The 20,776-nt window shown below is 37.8% G+C and overlaps 1 protein-coding gene across 1 annotated transcript in view; it reads left to right on the top strand.

Annotated features, from left to right (window-relative positions):
- The first annotated feature begins 9,035 nt into the window (after positions 1–9,035).
- Positions 9,036–20,776, top strand: part of PDSS2 (decaprenyl diphosphate synthase subunit 2) — a 207,145-nt gene continuing 195,404 nt past the window's right edge. Inside the window, exon 1 of the mRNA XM_019735068.2 lies at positions 9,036–9,609. Coding sequence (XP_019590627.2) covers positions 9,314–9,609 — 296 coding nt within the window. The 5' untranslated portion in view covers positions 9,036–9,313. The remainder of the gene's footprint in view (positions 9,610–20,776) is intronic.

Genomic DNA, 20,776 nt, shown 5'->3' with positions numbered 1-20,776 from the left:
CAACTCTATAGTTTCAAGTTGTCAATCTTTATACATATAATAAATGCCATATGTCTTGATTCCCTTTTACCTGATATTACTTATATAAGCATTCTAGGCAACAAAAGAAGGGTTTTTCTGTATATAGAATTCTATCAGAATTACTCTAGAACCCTAGGGAATGGAGTCTGACCTATATATTTCTTTTTTAAAAAGGAGAAAGAAACAAAGAAAAAATGAAAGAAGGAAAGAAGAAAGAAAAGGAGGGAAAGAGAGAGAAGGGGGAAGAGGGGATGGGGAGGGGTGGAGACGAGGAGGGGGAAAGGGGAGAGAAAACTAACAAGAAATAACAAAAAAAGACTAGCTTATAGTTTTTCTAGAATAGTGATTCTCAACTCTGGCTTCATACGATTGTGGTGACTTTCTGGTCTTCATGAGAAATGTCTAAACAGCAATGGAGAAGTAGCTGAACTTGTAATGATGAAGACATTATCTACTCTGGGCTTTCTGATAATATCATAAATAAAATACAACTCCAATAACTTTGAGTGGGATGGTGAAGTGAAGATGGGAATGGAGAATAAAGACCTAGCTCACTCATTCATTATTTATTCAACTGACCAAGAAATATTTATGTGGTGTCTGTTCTTCAGCAGACACCGTACTAAGACTAGGGACGCAGTGGCAAACAAAACAATGACAGAAGAATGAGCGGGCCCACTCTGAAACCCTCCTACTGGGCCTCACCTTTGAACCTGTGTTAATGCCAAGATCAGTCAGGTTGGATGGATGAAAGACAAGAGACAGAAAGAAACGGAATGACTAGAAGGATCAGGTGAGTCTACTAGTTGATTTCATTCATGGAATGAAAACATTTTTATACTTAATTGGACCCCAAAGATCATCTACTTTTGTTTTATAGATGAATAATTTTAAACTCAGAAGTGTTCGTGACTATCCTATGATCATACAGTTATTCAGGACAGAGCAGCGGAACCCAGATTGCTGGCCATTTTATGCTATGTTCCAGTAAAAACCTTCTCAGCACATTTTCCTCCTTCCCTTCCTCCCTCCCTTCCTTTCTTTCTTTCCTTTTTTTTTAATTTTTTTTATTTTATTTTTCTTTGGTATTCCAAGTTCCTAAAAGAAAATAGTCTCCTTGAAAGAGCCTTTGTAAAAGAAAAGGACCAAGTTCTAATTGAGCTAATTCTAGTGTGAAATTAACTGGTAGCATTGCTGGTCAGTGCCACATTGCTGCCCTGTAGAGAGAGAAACCAGGAAAAAGGGAGAGTGGGTCTTGGTCCATTTCCTCCCTAACTACAGTTAATTTGAGGTCAAACACTGAGAACACCAGAAGGAGATGGCAAGAAAGGACTATTGTGAACATGGGAAGGGAGGATCTGAGAAGAGGCGACCTGAAAATTAAACCAAAAAGAAAATTACAATGAAGAATTATAGTCATATATACTTTCCCACATCATCTTTGAAGGCTTATCTGCAAAATGCAAGGGACATTTAGCAATCTTCCCAGTGATGAGGGAACTGCAGGTCCATTTTATACCTGTGAAATTCCTGTAATGAAATTCCATTTTATACCCATTTGCTGGAAATTTTAAGAAGTCTGACAATATCAAGCGTTCAGAGGGTTTGATTAACAGAGTCTCTTGTAAATGGCTGGTGGAAATGTAAATTGGCAAAGCCACTTTGAAGAGGTCTTTGGCAATATCTATTAAAGTTGAATGTTCACATCCCCTATAACCCAACAATTCCAGTGCTAGATATAAACTCTTGACACATGAACCTGGAGGCATTTGTAAATCTGTTCACTGTAACCTTGTTGTAATAGAAAAAAATCTGGAAACAATCCAAATGTCCATTGACAGGGGAGTAGATAAAGTGTGGTGTATTCACAGTGGATATTATACAGTAGTCAAAACAAATGAACTGCCACTATACACATCAGTATAGGTGAGTCTCAGCAAAATTATGTTGAGTGAATAAAAAAGGTCACAGCAAATCACATGTAGCATGGAACCTCCTTTTTAAGTTAAAAATAACAAACAAAATACCATACCTTTTTGGGATCTGTATTATTATTAAACTGTGTTTTTGAAAAATTCTGAGAATGGTAAATACAAGATTCAGGATAAAGATAACATTAGGCTGAGGAAGTAAGCAGAATGGGATGAAAGGAAGACCACACAGACAAAAGTGAGCTATTGTCAATATTCTAATTCTTGTGTTGGTGGTGGGTTCACTGCATGTATTGTATTACACAAAGATTAATAGCTAATTATAGGAGTTATTTATTGCAGCATAACAAATACCATAACTAAGCAACTTAAAACAATAAATAATTGTTATTTCATATAGTTTCTAGGGTCAGGAACCTGTTTCTAGGGTGCATGTAGCTGGGTGGTTTTGGCTCAGGGTCTCTCATGAGGTTACAATCAAGCTGCGAGTCAGGGCTGCAGTCCTTAAAGGAGCTGGAGGATCTGCTTTCAAGACGACTCATTCACATGGTTGTTGGCATGAGGCTCCGTTCCTCGCCTCATGAGCCTCTCCATAGGAGAACTCACGACATGGCTTCCTTCTCTCAGATCAAGGAGAGAGAGAGAGAGAGAGAGAGAGAGAGAGAGAGAGAGAGAGAACCCAAGCTCAAGCTGTATAAAACTAATATTGGAAGTGACACACCATCACTTCTGATGGATACTATACTGATCACACAGACCAACCCTGGGACAATGTGGAAGGGGACCAGGCAGGGTGTGACTACCGGAAGGCAGGGGTCATTGGTACCATCTTGGAGGCTGCCTACCATCACAATAAAACAAAAAAGAAGACTGCATAGACCAATGATCAAAGTGTGTCAGAAGCAATTATGTATACCTGGGATTAGAAAATAAACAAATAAAGACATTCAGTTCTGAAGGCAACAAAACACAGGAAGGATTGAGATGAGTTTGAGCTTTAATTCTAGCTCCACCACTTTCCAGCTTTATGACTTTGGGCAAGTCATTTGACTTCCTTCCATTTGTAATAAAAAAGATGAGGACATTTACTTCTTTAAAAGTATTTATTTATTATGAAAATATTTAAACATACAAAAATATAGTATAATGAATACCGTATACTCATCATACCGAATCAAAAACTTTCTAGATTTTAACATACTTGCTTCATCTATTTCTTCCCTCCTGACTCGTATTTTTTTATTCCTATATACTTTAGTATGTATTGTTTAAAAATATGGACATTTTCTTATATACTCACACATAAAATTAATAGTAATTTCTTTGTAATACCTAATATATCAAAGCTACAATTCAAATTTATTTGTCTCAGAATTTGCTTTTTATAGTTTGCTAGAATCAAGATCCAAACAAGGTCCACATATTACATTTAGTTGTTATACCCCTCAAAATTTTTCAATCTTGAGGAGTCCTTCTACTCATTCCCATCTTATCCTCCATCCTGTTGAAGAAACCCAGTCAGTTGGCGTGTAGACTATCTGACATGCTGGATTGGTCCGTTTGCTTCTTTGTGATTTCACTTGTTCTTCTCCCTCTTATGTTTCTAGAAAATTAGAAGTTAGTCCTAAAGGCCTGATGAGATTTCGATTCAGCTGTTTTGGCAAAAATATTCATAGGTGATGCTGTGTGCTTCATAATGCACATCAGGAGGCCTATGTCTGTGGACTCCTCCTGGTGATGCTGAGATAGGTTAGTGGTTGCAGGTGGTATTGGCCCAAGGCCTCCATTGCAAAGTTCCCCGTCAGCCTCTCACCTATTGATCACTGTTGCCTGAATCAAGTATTTCATAAGGGATTACAATATGGTGATTTTCTAATTCTATCTTTTTTCCCTCTTTCATTAGATGCAGTTATGAGAAGGAACTTTCCCTCATCAGCCTGGGCTGTTTGGTTATCCCATTAGTAGGGATATTCCCTATTTCTGGGCTGTCTCTTACTACAGCCATTGCTGAAGCAACCTGCTTCCTGCTGGTGTAACCTAACAGCATCTCTCCTTGTATGCGTTGCTTGCATCTCACATTTTGCCTCTGAGTTCCTCTGACTGAGGGTGGGATATCTGCCTAGCATTCACATTACAGCTTAGAAGACTCAGGGGGCTAAGGCCCCAAGGAGGAAATTTGGACCAATGGGAGATGGGAACTGGTAAACAACTGCTCCTCCCTTGCACCAAGCTGACAATTATGAAGTATATTCTACATGGCAAGTCAGAGTCCTAGCAGGCTCAGGGCCTCTTTGCCCACAGTGATGACTAACTCGAGAACACTCTTGTATCTGTTTCACTCTCCCTAGTCATTCACTGCTGTTTCCTGAGATGTCTGTCCAAAATAAACTACCTAAAAGTAAGCCCTTGTCTCAGGTTCAGCTTTCAAGGGTATAAGCCAGGCTAAAACACCACTAAATATAATTCATACAGGAAAGTAAGGATAAGTGCTTAATTCTTTCATTATATTGCTGATATTCATAGTACTGCTCTAGTTATGTCTAATAATGAACTCAAGGATTTATATGTCATCCATGCATTTCAATCAGTTGTAGTTCTTACTCTTTTTTGATGCTCAAATCGTCCCCTTTTCTGCTAATGGGAACTTCTTTATGCTGATCCCTTTGTCCCTTTGACCTGTCCCGTCAGACTTTAAACTTCAATAGCTTCCTTGATTTCTGGCACAACAGGGTGTTTCAGGCTCATCATGTACATTTCTTGCCCCAAACCTGATAGTTGCCGTTCCTTTAAAGAGCCTTGTTCCTTTTAATAAGGAATGATGTATTAAAAGTGCAATGTGTATGCTAAAGATTCCTACAAGATTATTATAACTTTGAGGGCTTTTCAAGGGACAAAGCAAGTACATGTTGTTGTTGTTGTTGTTTTTCAATAAATGTAGAAGTTTTCTAATCGGGATATAAGGAACATATTTTTTTAAGGAAAAATCAAAAGGTCATATAATTTCCCATTCATCTTTACTATTACATGGATTCTACTTACTCTGAAAATAATCATTCCTAACAACTCTAATATTTTTAACCTACGATATACAAGAATAGTTTGAAGGTAATAATATCTACATTTTTCACTAGCAATAAGACTAGTGAATGAAGTTTAAGATTTCTTTATAGGTCTATTTATCCTGAGAATATATTTCACTATGAATGTACAGTGAAAACACTATTTTCTAAAGCCTTTTATTTGTTTACCTGGTGTGGTTATGCCACCAATTTAATATACAGTTAGGTCATTTGCTTCAGTTTTTTTTAAATGTCAGGATTTCTATTTTTCTTTTGAATTTAAAATTATTTTGAATATGTAAAATATATATGATTCTAAAGTCAAAACTATACAGTGGTACCTCAGTTTTTCAACGTTCCGGAAGACTGTTCGAGTTCTGAAACGTTTGAAAACCGAGGCACGGTTTCCCCATAGATAGTAATGCAAAATGGATTAATCCATTCCAGACCTTTAAAATCAACCCCTAAAACTGCAAATTTGGCATGAATTTTACCATAGATCCATAAAATTTACAGTGTTCATAAACCAAAATTTTCGTCAATAGAGATGTTTGAAAACTGAGGTACCACTGTATAGTGAAGGTAGTCGGTCTGTTTTTATGCCTGTCCCCTCCACTTGTTTCTTCCCATCCCAAGTATATGCAAATATATATTTACAGTTTACGTATCTTATAAAAAAAGCATACTCCACTGTTCTGCACCTTGGGTTTTTTTGTGTGTTTTTATTTTAAAGATGTATTGTGTGTATCATTCCACATTAGAGTGAAGAGATGGCCCTCATACTTTTGCACAGTTGCACAGTGTGTTTCATTGTATGGATCTACTTTAGTTTATTTAACCATTTCCCTACTTGTGGTTATTTGGTTCATTTCCAATCCTCTGCTATTACACATAACACTGCAATGAATAACCTTGTGCAGAGGTCATTTTATATTTTGGGAAAGATACCCAGAATTGGGATTTCTAGGTCAAGGGGTAAATATGCATATGTATTTTTGCTAAGGATTATCAAGTTCCCTTCCATAGGTGCCGTGTACCGTTTTGCATTCTCACTGGCAATATGTACCCTTCCTGTTCTCCAAGCCTGCCAACACAGTAGGTGGTCAAACTTTTGGATTTTTGCTAATCTGATTACTTGCCTCCTTTTATCATTCTGCCCCAAGATATACCGCAATGCTTTCAGCAGCTTTTGGAAGAACTCTCTTAGCATAAACAATAAGTGATTGTGTTGAGGGTGATAGGATGGCTGCAGTGTCCCTATTTCCACTCACCTAATCATGGAAATGCCAAGCCTCAAGCATACACCATCCTTGTTAAGACCTTGTATTTCCAAGACTGGTGTGGGTTTCCAGCAAAAAAAAAAAAAAAAAAAAAGACATAAAATATGACCTCACTTCTTTCTAAGGTCAGCAGAGTGTAGTGGGAGGACAGTAAGTGAAGTCCACTGGTCCTTTACCAGCTTCAGGATCCTGAGAAAGGTGGAGGAGGAAATGTGACCATCTTTGGTCAGCTTGCTGTCTCCAGAACAAACCCAACACCAAACAGAAGATGTGTCTGTGTTTGGCTGGGGGTTTCCAGATGGTGGAGTGACCACTCTTTCACCTGCAGGGCTGCCCATACCCAGGGCTGCCCATACCCAGGACCTCTTCTTTTGCTGCTTTGGAGGAGTAAAAGTCGTGGATGGAAATTATTTTCTTATTTCAGCTTCTCCCATTTCCCTGTATCCTCATGGGTGATTCTGCCACCCTCCCCCCAGGGGATAATCGACAATGTCCTGAGACAAATCTGGTTGCCACAACTTGGAGAGGGGAGGGGTACTGCTGGCATCTAGCGAGTAGGTCCAGGGACGCTGCTAACCATCCTATCATGCACAGGACAGACCCCACCCCCCACACACAGCAAAGAATGATCTGGTCCAAAATGTCAATCATGCCAAGGCTGAGAAACCCTGCTGTATTCTTTCTCTACGCACTCATTCACAGACATCCTTAAAATGAGTATCGTCCGTGGCAGAGGAAGGGCAGAATCACAGATATTCCCACTCCCTACTCCTCGAAGTCACCAGCAATTCACAATCAGAAAGACTCTGAGGAGTTATATATTTATCTGGAAGATTAAAGAACAAATACCATTTTAACCTTCTAAAAACTGATTATCATTAGGTGTAATGCAACCTTTTAACTGTAAGTATGAAGGAAAGTGCTGATTATTTTAAATAAATGGGACCAAAAGTCCCATGAATAATCAAAAACTTGGTTAATAGAGTATGACCAGAGAGTAATACACTTGGCTTCTGTGGAGAAATTAAAGTACATGCTGTGAATTGGTATTAAGGAAACTGCATGAGAAAGTATCACGATTCTGAAGAAACAGCCTCAGGTGCACAATATATCACATTCAGCCTTTATCTCTCTCTCTCTTTTTTTTCATGACTTCTTTCACCTTGGATAACCCAGAAGCTCAGGCTTTGGAACTTTTTGGATTGGTAAGGTATCTCACTCTCCACACTTATTTTCATCTAGAACAGACCTTAATTTTATTGCCAGGAGTTTGTTATCTCTTTCAAAGGAATTATTTTTGAACTTTAGCTTGCCTTACTGATTTTGTGGGCATAGACTGTCTTGAATACTTATGAGCAAAATTCACTTTATCTAAAATGTACCCCTGAAAATTTATGCCTAAATTGAATTTTTGGCAATAGAATCAGATTTTAAATCACAAGGGAAATTTGCCATTTAAAGGGAGTCTGAGGCTAAACCTTTTGCAGAGAAAAGCATCTTTTTTTCTTTTGCAAAATGAATACTCTTTAATTTGCCCCTTTTAAGTCTGATTTTTTACGTAGCCCGAGTCCAGTTCAGTATTATGCATGATGCTAATTTAAAAAATATCAATCATAAATTTGAAAGGATTTTGAAAGTTGAGTTTTACAAGCTATTTTTAAGAGTGTAAAACTGCACACTATATCTTTTATTAACAAGGGTTTTAACCTTGAGTGATGCGAACGTAAAAAGAATGAGTGGCATTATGGCAACGATAACCACACTGACAGCAATAAGAAGAGTGCATGGCCGCCTTTCGAGAGACAGTAATGTGCTGAAGAGCATGGATTCAGAAACCAGATTGCCTGGGTTCACATCCCTGCCCTATGCAGCGTTTTGCACTGTATACTACTTAGCAATGTATACTACTACCTGTTTCCTCATATGGAGAATACTGTTATCTACCTAATGGGGTTGTTTTGAGGATTAAATGAACTAATACATGAGCTATAAGTGCAAAGTACTAGGGTCAGTGACACAATTTGAATCCTGGACGGTGAGCAGAGCTTCGTTGTAAAGAGGTGCCTCTCTGCATCCTTGTGGGAGGTATGGCTGCTTCTGCCTGGGCTGTACACAGGGGAAACCGAGGCTCGGTGAGGAGGCCAGTGACTCAGGCAAGGACCCAGGACATTCCTAGGGAAAAAGAACCCTTTCCATCTGGCCACCTTCCGTGTGGTTGGTATCTGAAGGCATGAGAACTCTGCCTCACGCATGGACTTTGTGTCCCCCCCAACAAATGAACCATGGCTCTTGAAGCCCCGCAGCCCAAGCGGTAGCCATCACTCCCGTCCACTACCACTGCCAGTGGCTGGCAGAGTATAGCTACAAGAGGTTTTCCAGAGGAGCTGGCCAACCAGGAGGGCTGGAAACAGCAAAACTTGGTAGACACCGACCTTCGTTCATGAAACAAATATTTACGTGTGCCCACTCTGTGCTGGGCGCTGGGAAGGCTCTGATGAATCAGACTCGGCCCAGACTCCAGGCGCTGGGGCATCACGCGGCGCCCACCCCACCACCCCTACGACCCTCCATCCTCACAGGACTGGATCAGGAGGTGGGAGAACTGACCCGTTTACACAACCTCGCCTTCCGGAGCTCATCTCTAAAGCCCCGCCCCTCGGGGGCTTTTACGGCTGTGCCGTAAAATAGAGAATAAGCTCTGCTCCAGAACAGCCCGCCTCCACCTTTACGGCAGGTCGTATTCCACGCCTCCAAATATGGCGTCCCCCATTTAGGCAGCGGCAGTTGTTTCTACCCCAGCTGGCCGGGGGCAGTGCTGAGCTAGGGCGGTTGTCTGTTTCGATCGGCTTCAGAAAGCTGCAGTTAAAATTCGTTTCTGGTAACAGCTCCAGGAATCCATCCTCCTCTTGGGGTCCGGAGTCGCCGCTTCTTTCTAGTCCCTGAAACTTGCTCCTCTGTCCCTGGTTGTTCCCCGCGCTACCTCCGGACTCCCTGAAGTCCCTGACACTCCCAGACTCAAACTATGAGCCATCGGCAGCCGCTGTTGCGCTTGGCCCGTTATCTCGGGGCCTCGGGTCCCCCGCGGCGCCTCTGGTGGTCCCCGTTCCTCGGCAGAATCTTCTCCGTGGGCTCCTGGCGTGGGCAGTCCTCCAGGTCCCCGGCCCACTGGAACCAAGTGGTGTCAGAGGCGGAGAAGATCGTGGGCTATCCCACGTCCTTCATGAGCCTCCGCTGCCTGCTGAGCGACGAGCTCAGCAACATCGCTATGCAGGTGCGGAAGCTGGTGGGGACGCAGCACCCTCTGCTTACCACAGCCAGGTGAGCTAACTCCCTTTCTCCCTGACACGCTCGCACCCGCTCGAGTCTTTTTCCTGGCCGACACACACTTCTTGTCTCACTCAGATCGCTCTCTGCTTATCTCTTTTTACCCCTTGCTTTTTCTTAGCCCTCCTAGCCATTTGACGTTGTCTCCTTCCTACTCCACTCACTTTAACATTCTTCCTCGATTTGCTCAGCTTAGTGCATAAGTGGTTTCCTTTTGAGAAACACGTGTACGCTATTCACGTTTTTGCTTAATTATTGAGGGTGAAGATGCCTCAGTGATTTGTGGAGAAATTGAGTAGGGATGTGGATTTGAGTCACCTCGTAGAAACTTTATTTTTAAAGTGGGATGGATTCATTTTCGGTTCCACACTACTGAAGAGGTTACCTCTAGAAAGAATGGGGAGAGGGGAGATAGACCTAAGGTAGACAGTTCTTTTCAACGCATGTCCCAGTCTTGAAGTCAGAATGTATCCAATCACTAGTCATTTTCCTCTTGGGATTTTAATCACTTATGCTGCGACTGCTTTAAAATCTGCCATTAGAATTTGAAGGGCAACTTTTGCTTCCACTTAAAGAAAACCCCAGCTTTTTATTTATAAATAATTTCAAACATTCTGAAAAGTTGCAAAAATAAAAATAGTACAGTGAACACACTTGTATACCCTTTAATCAGATTCACATATACGTTATATATATATATATATATATATATATATATATGTGTGTGTGTGTGTGTGTGTATACACACATTATTCACATGCATATGTAAAATATACACACACAGACACATATAACTTTTTTTCTGAATCATTTGAGGGTAGATTGTATGTATACATCATGGTCCTTTACCCCTAAATACTTTGTTGTGTATTTCCTAGGCATGGGAATATTATTGAAATAATTACAGTAATCACCTTAAGCAAATTTAATATTGATATAATACTTTTATTTAATCTGTTATTGATATTCCAATTTTGTTAATTGACCCAATAATGTTCTTTATAGCATTTTTTCCTGTTCTGGTACAGAATCCAGCCTAGGATCAGGTATTGGCATTTCATTGTCATGTTTCTTTGGTCTCCTTCCATCGGAAACATTTCCACAGCTCTTCTTCACTTTTGTGACTAGAACAGTGGTTCTTAAATGGGGCAGTTTTGCTCTCTAGGGAACATTTGGCAGTGTATGGAGATGTTGTCACAACTGAGACATGCTATTGGCATTTAGTGGGTAGAGGCCAGGGATGCTGTTAAACACCCTACAATGCCCAGGACAGGCCCCAACAATGAAGAATTATGTGCCCTAAAATGTTGGTAGTACCAAGGTGGAGAAACCCTGGACAAAAATGATCTTTTATATATATATGTATTTTTTTTAATTAAGCTTTTATATTGAGATCATTACGGATTCATATGCTGTTGGAAGAAATAATACAGAGAGATCTTTAGCCAGTTTCTCCCAGTAGTAACATCTTGTACAACTATAGTACTATATCATAAGCAGAATATTGACATTTATACAGTCACTGTGCGGAACAATTTCCATCACTACAAGGATCCCTCATGTTGCCTGTTTATAGCCACCCCCACTTCCATTGCCCACCCCTTATTTGAATTTTTTGAGACACCTGTAATTTCTGTGTTTTTTTCTTTTTTAAAATTAATTATTTTTGAAAAATATGTCAGCATATAAGTATAGTTGGTATATAATCTATATTGGTTATATTAGTTTCAGGTGTAAAACTGTAGTGATTCGATATTTTTATACTGTACAATGTGATCACCCCACTAATTCTAGTAATCATCTGTTACTGTGAAAACTTATCACAATATTATTGACTATATCCCTTTTCCCCTTTTCACCCAACCCTCCACCACCTCCCTTCTGGTAACCATCTCTTTGGTCTCTGTTTCTGAGTCTATTTTTATTTTGTTTTGTTTTTAGATTCTACATATAAATGAAACCATACGGTATTTGTCTTTTTCTGCGTGACTTATTTCACTTAGTATAATACCTTTTAGATTAACCCATGTTGTTGCAAATAGCAAGGTTTCGTTCTTTTTTATTGCTGCATAATATTCCTCTGTGTGTGTGTGTGTGTGTGTGTGTGTGTGTGCGCGCGCGCTTGTGCGTGTACACACACCACATCTTTGTCCATTTATCTATCGATGGACATCTAGGTTGCTTCCATATCTTGGCTGTTGAAAATAATGCTGCAACGAACATAGGGATGTGTATATCTTTTCGAATTCGTTTTTTCATTTTCTCTGGATAATAAGTACCCAGAAGAGGAATTGCTTCCACATGCCATATCAGTAGTGGAATGATATGGTATATCCATTTTTAATTTTTTGAGGAATCTCCATACTGTTTTCCATAGGAGCTGCACCAGTTTGCATTTCTACCAACAATGCACAAGGGTTCCCTTTTCTCCAATTCTCACCAACATATGTTGTTGACTTTTTGATAATAGCCATTCTGACTGGTGTGAAGTGGTATCTCATTGTGGTTTTGATTTGCATTTCTCTGATGATTAGTGATGTTAACATCTTTTCATATGTCTGTTGGCAATCTATGTTTCCTTTGGAGATATGTCTTTTCATGTCCTCTGCCCATTTTTCGATTGGATTGCTTATTTTTTTGTTATTGAGTTGTATGAGTTTCTTACATATTTTGAATATCAACCCCATCAGATATATCATTTGCAAATATGTTCTCCTGTTCAGTGGGTTGCTGTTTTGTTTTGTTGAAGGTTTCCTTTGCTGTGCAGAAGCTTTGTAGTTTGATGTAGTCCCATGTGTTTATTTTTGCTTTTCCTTCCTTTGCTTGAGGGGACTTGTACAAAAAGATATTACATAGACTGATGTCAGATAGTTTACTTTCTATATTTTGTTATAGGAGTTTTATGGTTTTACATTTAAGTCTTGAAGCCATTTTGAGTTTACTTTTGTATATGGTATAAGAGAGGGGTCCAGTTTCACGTTTTTGTGTTTATCCAGTTTTCCCAGCACTACTGTGTTTCCCCGAAAATAAGACCAGGTCTTATATTAATTTTTGCTCCAAAAGACACACTAGGACTTATGTTCAGGGGATGTCATCCTGAGAAATCATGCTAGGGCTTATTTTCTGGTTAGGTCTTATTTTCAGGGAAACCTGGTACTTCTGGAAGAAGAACTGTGTTTATTCCAGTGTATATTTTTGCTTCCTTTGTAGTAGATTAGTTAACCATATAAGTGAAGGTTTATTTCTGGTCTCTCTATTCTGTTCCATTGCTCTGTGTGTCTGTTTTTGTGCCAGTACCACACTGTTTTGATTATTATAGTTTTGTAGTATAGTTTGAGATCAGGGAGCGTGATACCTCCAACTTTGTTCTTCTTTCTCAAGATTGCTCTGCTATTTGGAATCTTTTGTGGTTCCATATAGATTTTAGAATTATTTATTCTAGTTCTGAGAAGAATGACATTGGTATTTTGGTAGGAATTGCATTGAATTTATAAATTGCTTTGGATAGTATGGTCATTTTAACAGTATAAATCCTTTCAGTCCATGGTCATGGTATATCCTTCCATTTAGTTGGAGGTACCTGTAATTTCTTTATTATTATGAAAGTTACAAAATAGCAATAGTAGAGTGATTTTATTTCTTGGCATCATTTCCAGTTATCAGGAATGTCATCTTAGGAGTGGGCTACACTTGTCCTGTAGCTGGAGTGTTAGTTCTCCAGAGATTCAAGATGATACACACTCGACACACAGACATGTATATCTTAAAGCTTAAAAATGGAACTAATTTGTTTGCCACCCAATTTAAGAACTGTAACTTTAGCAATCCTATTGAAGCTGTCAGTGTACTCCTCGGTCCATCTCCTTGACCCCAACTATACTGGATTTTTTGTTTGTTTTTTCTTTTTATAATTGTATGTGTTTCCCTAAATAATAACATGTTTAATTTTGCTCATTTTTTAAACTTTATTCATATAGTAGTTTATTGCATAGTCTGCTATTACTTGCTATAACTGCTGTGAGATTGTGTGGATAACACAATATTCATCCATTTTGTGTTTAACTGTACTTCATTAGTTTTTCACTGGTGTGTAAAATCCTACTGTGTGAATATCCCACAGTCGTCTTTCAGTCAATCAGCATTTGGGTTGTCTGTATATTTGGTGTTATGAAAAATACAACTGTGAATATGTTGTACATGTCTCCTGGTGTACTTGTCTTGAGAGAATACAAGACTATATGCACATTTCAGCTTTAGTAGATAATAAGAAATTGTTTTCCAGAGTGGTTGTACCAGTTTATATTCTCACAAGCAGTGTCTGAATTCAGGTTACTCCATGTTCTCATAACACTAGAACCAGGAGGCTTCTTAATTTTTGCTAATCGAATAGTGGGTTTCTGTGTGCGTGGTGGGAGTGATAGTGTGAGCTGTGGGCATTGCAGTAACTTACAGCATTGTGTGTATTGTAGTCTTTGTACCAAAGCATTTAACTGAAAAGGGCAGAACTAGAAAGAGCCTTATTAATGTGTTTATTCTGAGAATTGCAATGCATCTACTTAGTTGTCAGACTATCAGATAGGGTCTTAAAAAAGATCTCTTCTGAGGCCACCAGGGATACAATAGATGAAAGCCTATAAGACTAATGGCTTTGAAACTTTCCTGATTGGAGGCTACCCTAACTACCTAGTCCCATGTTACAGTGAAGAATTGGAGAGGAACAAAATAAATAAGTTTCAGCAAAGTTGTAGTAACATCTATGAATTGCTTTATTTTGCAAGAGAAGTAAGCTAATCTACATGTTGTGTTACATTTACTTTGATAGTGTGTTGCAAGTGATTTAAATAGTCTAAACTTACAGGTAGCTAATGGACAAAAACCTTTTGACTGTATATATATCTGTATATGCTATATATTGTGTATATATGTATTTCAGCAAAGGACCAGGTATTTGATCCATAGGGTAGGCAGATTATGGTTATTGTAAATTATAGCTGAAAACATGGATTAAGCAGCTATGTTATTTCACACTATGTACCTTACATTGTTGAAATCTTGTCAGGAAAGCATTGATAATTAAGAAGAAGATGTTCTCAGCATGTTTGCCAAAGGACACAGTGACCCCTTGTAGTTGATATAGTTAGGACCATAGGAAACTGGATTTGGTAAATTCTTTTACAGTTCCATTTTATATTTTGAATCTCCATTATTTACTTAAATTGATATTCTAACCCCTTAGGTCACTACTTTTTGGATACATCTACATGGTTGAAATGAATCATGTTTAATACCCCTAAAATTTAGATGAATGGTGACATTTTTGTCAAACAGCAGGAGAAAAAAAAGGAAATCATCATAATTCATTATTCACTACCTTCTCTTTCTTTACCTAAGCCATCTCATCAAGGAAAGGGTAAGAGCCTAGAAGTATACCTTTAATAGTTTAATTCAGAAGTGAGATTAAATTTAAAATCTTGAGATTTAGCAAGATAATGATCTTATTACTAGGAACCATGTAGCAATTAGCTAACTTTTTACCATTATTATTCTACATTTTCTAGGATCTCTGTTTTAAGCCCCAGTTAGATAAAATATCCTCAATTAATTAATTCAATGCTTGTTGAAGCTTATGGATGAATATAAAGAAGTATAAAACATGGACTGTGCCCTTTGATGAATAGACATTTTATTGGACACAAATATATTTACAAATATCTAACAAGTAAATGAATGACTTGTGGCTAATGAGTAGTAGAGATATATTAGCTATTACATTTAAGGTACTAAACTGGCCTGGAATTGTACAGAACCTTTTCATGAAGACATTGGGATGTCATTAGGATGGATGGATAGAAATTACATGGGTAATATTTTAGGGTGATGGGAATGTATTACATACTTTGTCCTTTGTGATTCTTTTTTCTTCTTTCTTCCCTAGGCTATCCTACCTTTACTAGGTATAGGGAGGACGTTAAAAGCAAGGACAACCAGTGCAATAAAGTAAAATGAGCAGAATGAATAGAGCAACAATAGCTAAAACAATGTTTAAAAAAAAAAAAAAAAAAAGAGAGGAAGAAAGTGGGAGGAATCGTGCTACCTAATATTAAGTCCCGTATATAACTTCATTGATCAAGACAGTGTTGTATTAGCAGAGGAATAGACAAGACACATCGATGGAACAGAATAGAGAACCCAGAAACAGATCAACCCAATTGATATTTGACAAAGATGCAAATGCAATTCAATGGAGGGAAAATAGTCTTTTCAACAAATGGTGCTGGAACGATTGGACATTGTAGGCAAAAAAAATGAATCTTGACCTAAACCTCACACCATAGTAAAGAAAAGGCAATACAAAATGGATCATTGTGAAATCAGCATAAAATGGATTTAAATGTGAAATGTAAAACTATAAAACTTTTAGATGAGACCATAGGAGAACATTTTTGGGAACTACTCGAAGAGCTAGGTAAACAGTTCTTAGACATGACACCAAAAACTCAATTCATAAGAGAAAAAACATCAGTAATTGAACTTCATCAAAATTAAAAACTTTACTCTGCAAAACACTAATAGGATGAAAAGATTAGCCACAGACTGGGAGAAAATATTTGCCAACCACATATCTGAAGAAGGTCTTGTATCCAGAATATGTAAAGAACTCTCTAAACTTAGTGGTTATAATACAATCAATAAAATTAGAAAATGGGCAAGAAGAGCCTACCTGTAGAGATGGTAAATAGCATATGAATGAAATGTTCAACATTATTAACTGTTAGAAAAATGTAAATTAAAACCATGGTGAAATACCACAACGTACCTATTAGAATGGCCAAAATAAAAATTATTGACAACATGAAGTCTTGGTAAAGATGCAGAGAAACTAGATTTCTCATATTTTGCTGATGGGAGTGTAAAAGTGGTATAGCCACTCTGGAATACAGTTTGGCAATTTCTTATAAAATTAAACATACACTTACCATACAACCCAACAATCATACTCCTGAGCATTTATCCCAGAGAAATAGCAACCGTATATGTAGTAGCCCCAAACGAACCAATCTAAATGTTACTCAGTGGTGAATGGTGGAACAAAATGGTGCATCCATACAATGAAATGCTACTCAACAGTGAAAAGAAATGAACTATTTATTTACACAACAACTTGGATGAATTTCAAAAGAATTATGCTCATTGAAAGTACGAGTAGTCTCCTTTCTCAAAAAATTAAACTTAGAATTAAATATGATCCAATATTTTTACTTCTGGATATGTATCCAAAAGAATTGAAAGCAGGGTCTTGAAAAGATATTTGTTCACTCATATTCATAGCAGCATTTTCACAATAGCCAAGAGGTGGAAGCAACCCTGATGCACATCAGTAGATCAAAGGATAAACAAGATGTGGTCTATCCGTATGTAGGATATTATTCAGCCTGAAAAAGGAAGGAAAATCCGCCACATGTTACAACATGGATGAATCTTGAGGACATTATGCTAAGTGAAATAAGCTAGTCACAAGAAGACAAATACTGTATGATTCCATTTATTTGAGGTATTTAGAGTAGTTACATTCAGAGAAACAAAGTAAAATGGTGGTTGCTAGAAGGAGGGGGAAATGGGGACTTGTTGTTTAATAGGCATATAGAGTTTCAGTTTTACAAGGTGAAAAAGTTCTGGAGATTGGTTGTACAAATTGTAAATATACTTAAAACTGTACACTTAAAAATGGTTACGATGGTAAATTTTGTGAGTATTTTACCACAATTAAAGAAAAAGTCAATCTCAAAAGTTTGCCATATGATTCCTCTTATACAACATCTCAGAATGACAAAATTAGAGATGGAGAACAGATGAGTGGTTGGTGGCGTCAGGAACAGTGTGTGGAGCAGGGAGGATGTGAGTACAAAGGTATTTTGTATCTGAAAACATTTATCATAAAGACACGTGTGCTCCAATGTTCATTGCAGCTTTGTTTACTGTGGCCAAGACATGGAAACAACCAACATGTCCTTCAATAGACGAATGGATAAAGAAGTGGTATATATACACAATGGAATACTATTCGGTGGTAAGAAAAGATGAAATAGGACCATTTGTGACAACATGGATGGATCTTGAGAGTATAATGCTAAGTGAAATAAGTCAGACAGAAAAAGTAGAGAACTGCATGATTTCACTGATATGTGGTATATAAACTGAAAACAACAAAAGAACAAGACAAACAGCGAAAGAACAAAAACTCATAGACATAGACAATAGTTTAGGGCTTACCAGAGGGTAAGGAGGGAAGGGGAGCAGGGCTCTAGAAGAGGGTGAATGGGGTCTACTATATAGTGATAGAAAGAGAACTGACTCTGGGTGGTGAACACACAATGTGAGATGTAGATAATATATTACAGAATTGTACACCTGAAATCTATATAACTTTACTAACAATTGTTGCCCCAATAAACTTTAAAGAAAAAATAAATAAAAAACAAACAAACAGAAAAAACAAAGGTTATTTTGTGGTGATGGAACAGTTTGGTATCGATTGTGATGGTGGTTACATGAACCTATACACTGGATAAAAGTTGCATAGAACTGTATACACCTACATATATGAATGAATGCAGTTTTTTTAAAATGCTGAAAATGGAATAAGGTCTGTAGTTTTAACACTAATGTATCTGTATTAATTTTTTGGTTTTAATGTTGTACTACAGCTGTATGTTGGTGGAAGTTAGGTTAAGGATACGTAGGACTCTATACTTTCTGTGAATCTGTAATTCATTTTGAAAAGCTAAAAAAAAATCACTTCCAATGAGAGAAAAAAATGAATGAATGAATGAACGAACAAACAAATGAACCAACCAACAGTAGGAGAGCTGTATGCTCTAGTTTCATCTCTGGCAGTAACAGTATGACCCTAGGCAAGTTATTCATCTCTCTAGTCTTTAGTTTCCTAAGCAGTGAGGTAAGGAGTTTGACTAAGTGATTTTCAAACGTGTTGCCAATTCTACACTAGTGTAGAAATTAGTGTTGTCACTACTGTGGCAGGTAAGGAAGCCATCATCACTTCTCAAGCAGGGAGTGAGCAGATTGAAGGCAATATGGTGATACAAATCTGTAGTCCTTTTCCTACTATTTAAAAATCCTAAAAACTCGGAACACAATGTTTTTTCAGACTTGTAAACCTGACCTGAACTGATGAGATTATAGTCTTTCTGTATTCCACTTAATGTGAATATTCTTGCATTTTACTGCAGAAATATTAATGTGTTTGATTACAGGGTGCTGCCCATATCTTGCTGGAGTGTTGCGTAAAGGGTACCTTCCTGAAATTAGGAAGAAACTTATATTTGGAACGACATTTGGTTTCAGGGACTTTAGATGAGGTATTGTGGGCCTGTCCAAGCTGGACAGTGCTGTGGAGGATGGAGTGGAAGCCCGGGCATGTGATGTGAATTGGTAGCGTGGGAGTGAGGCGGAAGGTAGGGACAGTGCATCAACCCCCACTTCTTCCCAGTACAGCTTGCACCCTATGGTTCATTACCATCTTGCTCATTAAATCCACTTGTGCAAAATATATGTTTTTATTGCTAATAACTTAAATTGGAATACATCGTCATTTTTAAGTACTTTTAGCTTTTATAAATTTACTTCATATACTGTCTACTGTCAAGAATGTAAATGCTTTTAATAATCATGGAGAATATGTAAGTGTTTTAAAGGTGATGACTAATACTTTATTCATAGAGAATTGATCAAATTTTTGTTTCAATATAGCTGATTTTATTGAGCAATGTGGCTTTATTTGTTTTGATTAACTCTTGACAGAGTAGACTCTTATGATTAAATTTTGGTTTAAATACTCTGTCTTTTTACTTTTGTCTTCAAAACACTCATCTTTATTTCAGATTGATACAGATGGGATTAATTTAGTATGCAATTACAGGAGACAAATTATGACATTTCGTCTCTCTCTTAGAGGGTATTGATTCCTTGGTAGAGACTTGTTGTTCCTGACTGAGTTCACTGCAGGTACTTGGCTGCCTAAGAAAACCTTGTTAGTCTTTTCTGCATGGTGAAATTCTTCAGAGCTCTTTGAATTTATTATTAAAAAATGAATTTAGTCTCTTCCATGTTTATGAAAGACCCTTTCTAGATTCAGTTCTGTAATTACTGACAGAAAACCTACATTATTTATGAAGGACTTTTTCTTGGATGACTAGGAGAAAATTATAAATTTTAATTCATTCCACAAATATTTGAGGTGCTCTGGGCATAGAGTGTACAAACAAGAATAAAACGTAGTTGCTGCCCTTCAGGAATTAATGAGAGACAGTATAGTAAGCATGAGCTCTAGAATCAGACTGTTTAGATTCATATCCTGGCTGTACTACCAAGCTCTGTGATCTCAGGCAATATACTTAACCTCTCTGTGCCTTAGTAAAATGAAGATACTAATAGTACCTATGTCTTGGGGTTTTATGAAGATTAAATGGGCATTTATAGGTAAAGTGCTTAGACTATTTCCTGGCTCATAGAAAGTATCCAAATATAAGCAATAATCATTATTATTAGGAATTCATTTTAGTTAGGGAGACATGCAAATCGTCAGAGTGCATTGAGATAAATGCTATGGTATGTGTGAACAATATGCTGCAGAGACAGAGAGGGAGAAAAAGAAAATCTCCCTAGAGAAAATTGAAGACTTTCAAAGGTGAGGTGATATGTGTAAGAGTTGAGCCATATTGGATGAGAAGGAAATGACCAAATCAGGTAAAGAAATTAAGACACAAGGAATTGCTTAGCAAAGTAGGGAAGTAGTTGTTTGGTGTTGACTGAACATGGGATAGGATGAGACAAAAAGGATAGGTTGGAAATGTCTACTTTTGCCAAGATAGAATAACTAATGCTGAACTTGCCCTTCCACTGTAAACAAGTAGAAAACGGGGTAAAATATACAACAACTATATTCTGTTTGGAGTACAAGCAGTACAGGATTCTGATCCCTGTAGGTGGGAAGACAAATGAGCTAAGAACTATGATCATTCTGACAGTCTGCTGAGAGGTACTTTCTGAATACACAGCATAGAGGGGGTTCTCAAGCAGAAGATGGTGGTATTTTGAGTTGAGAAGACAGATCCAATTTAGGGGGAGGCTGAGGCAGCTGGAA

The sequence above is a fragment of the Rhinolophus sinicus genome, linkage group LG05, assembly GCF_036562045.2.
Source record: "Rhinolophus sinicus isolate RSC01 linkage group LG05, ASM3656204v1, whole genome shotgun sequence".
Lineage (NCBI taxonomy): Eukaryota > Metazoa > Chordata > Mammalia > Chiroptera > Rhinolophidae > Rhinolophus > Rhinolophus sinicus.
Note: the sequence above shows the minus strand (reverse complement) of the source record. Positions and strands in the feature narration are given on the sequence as shown.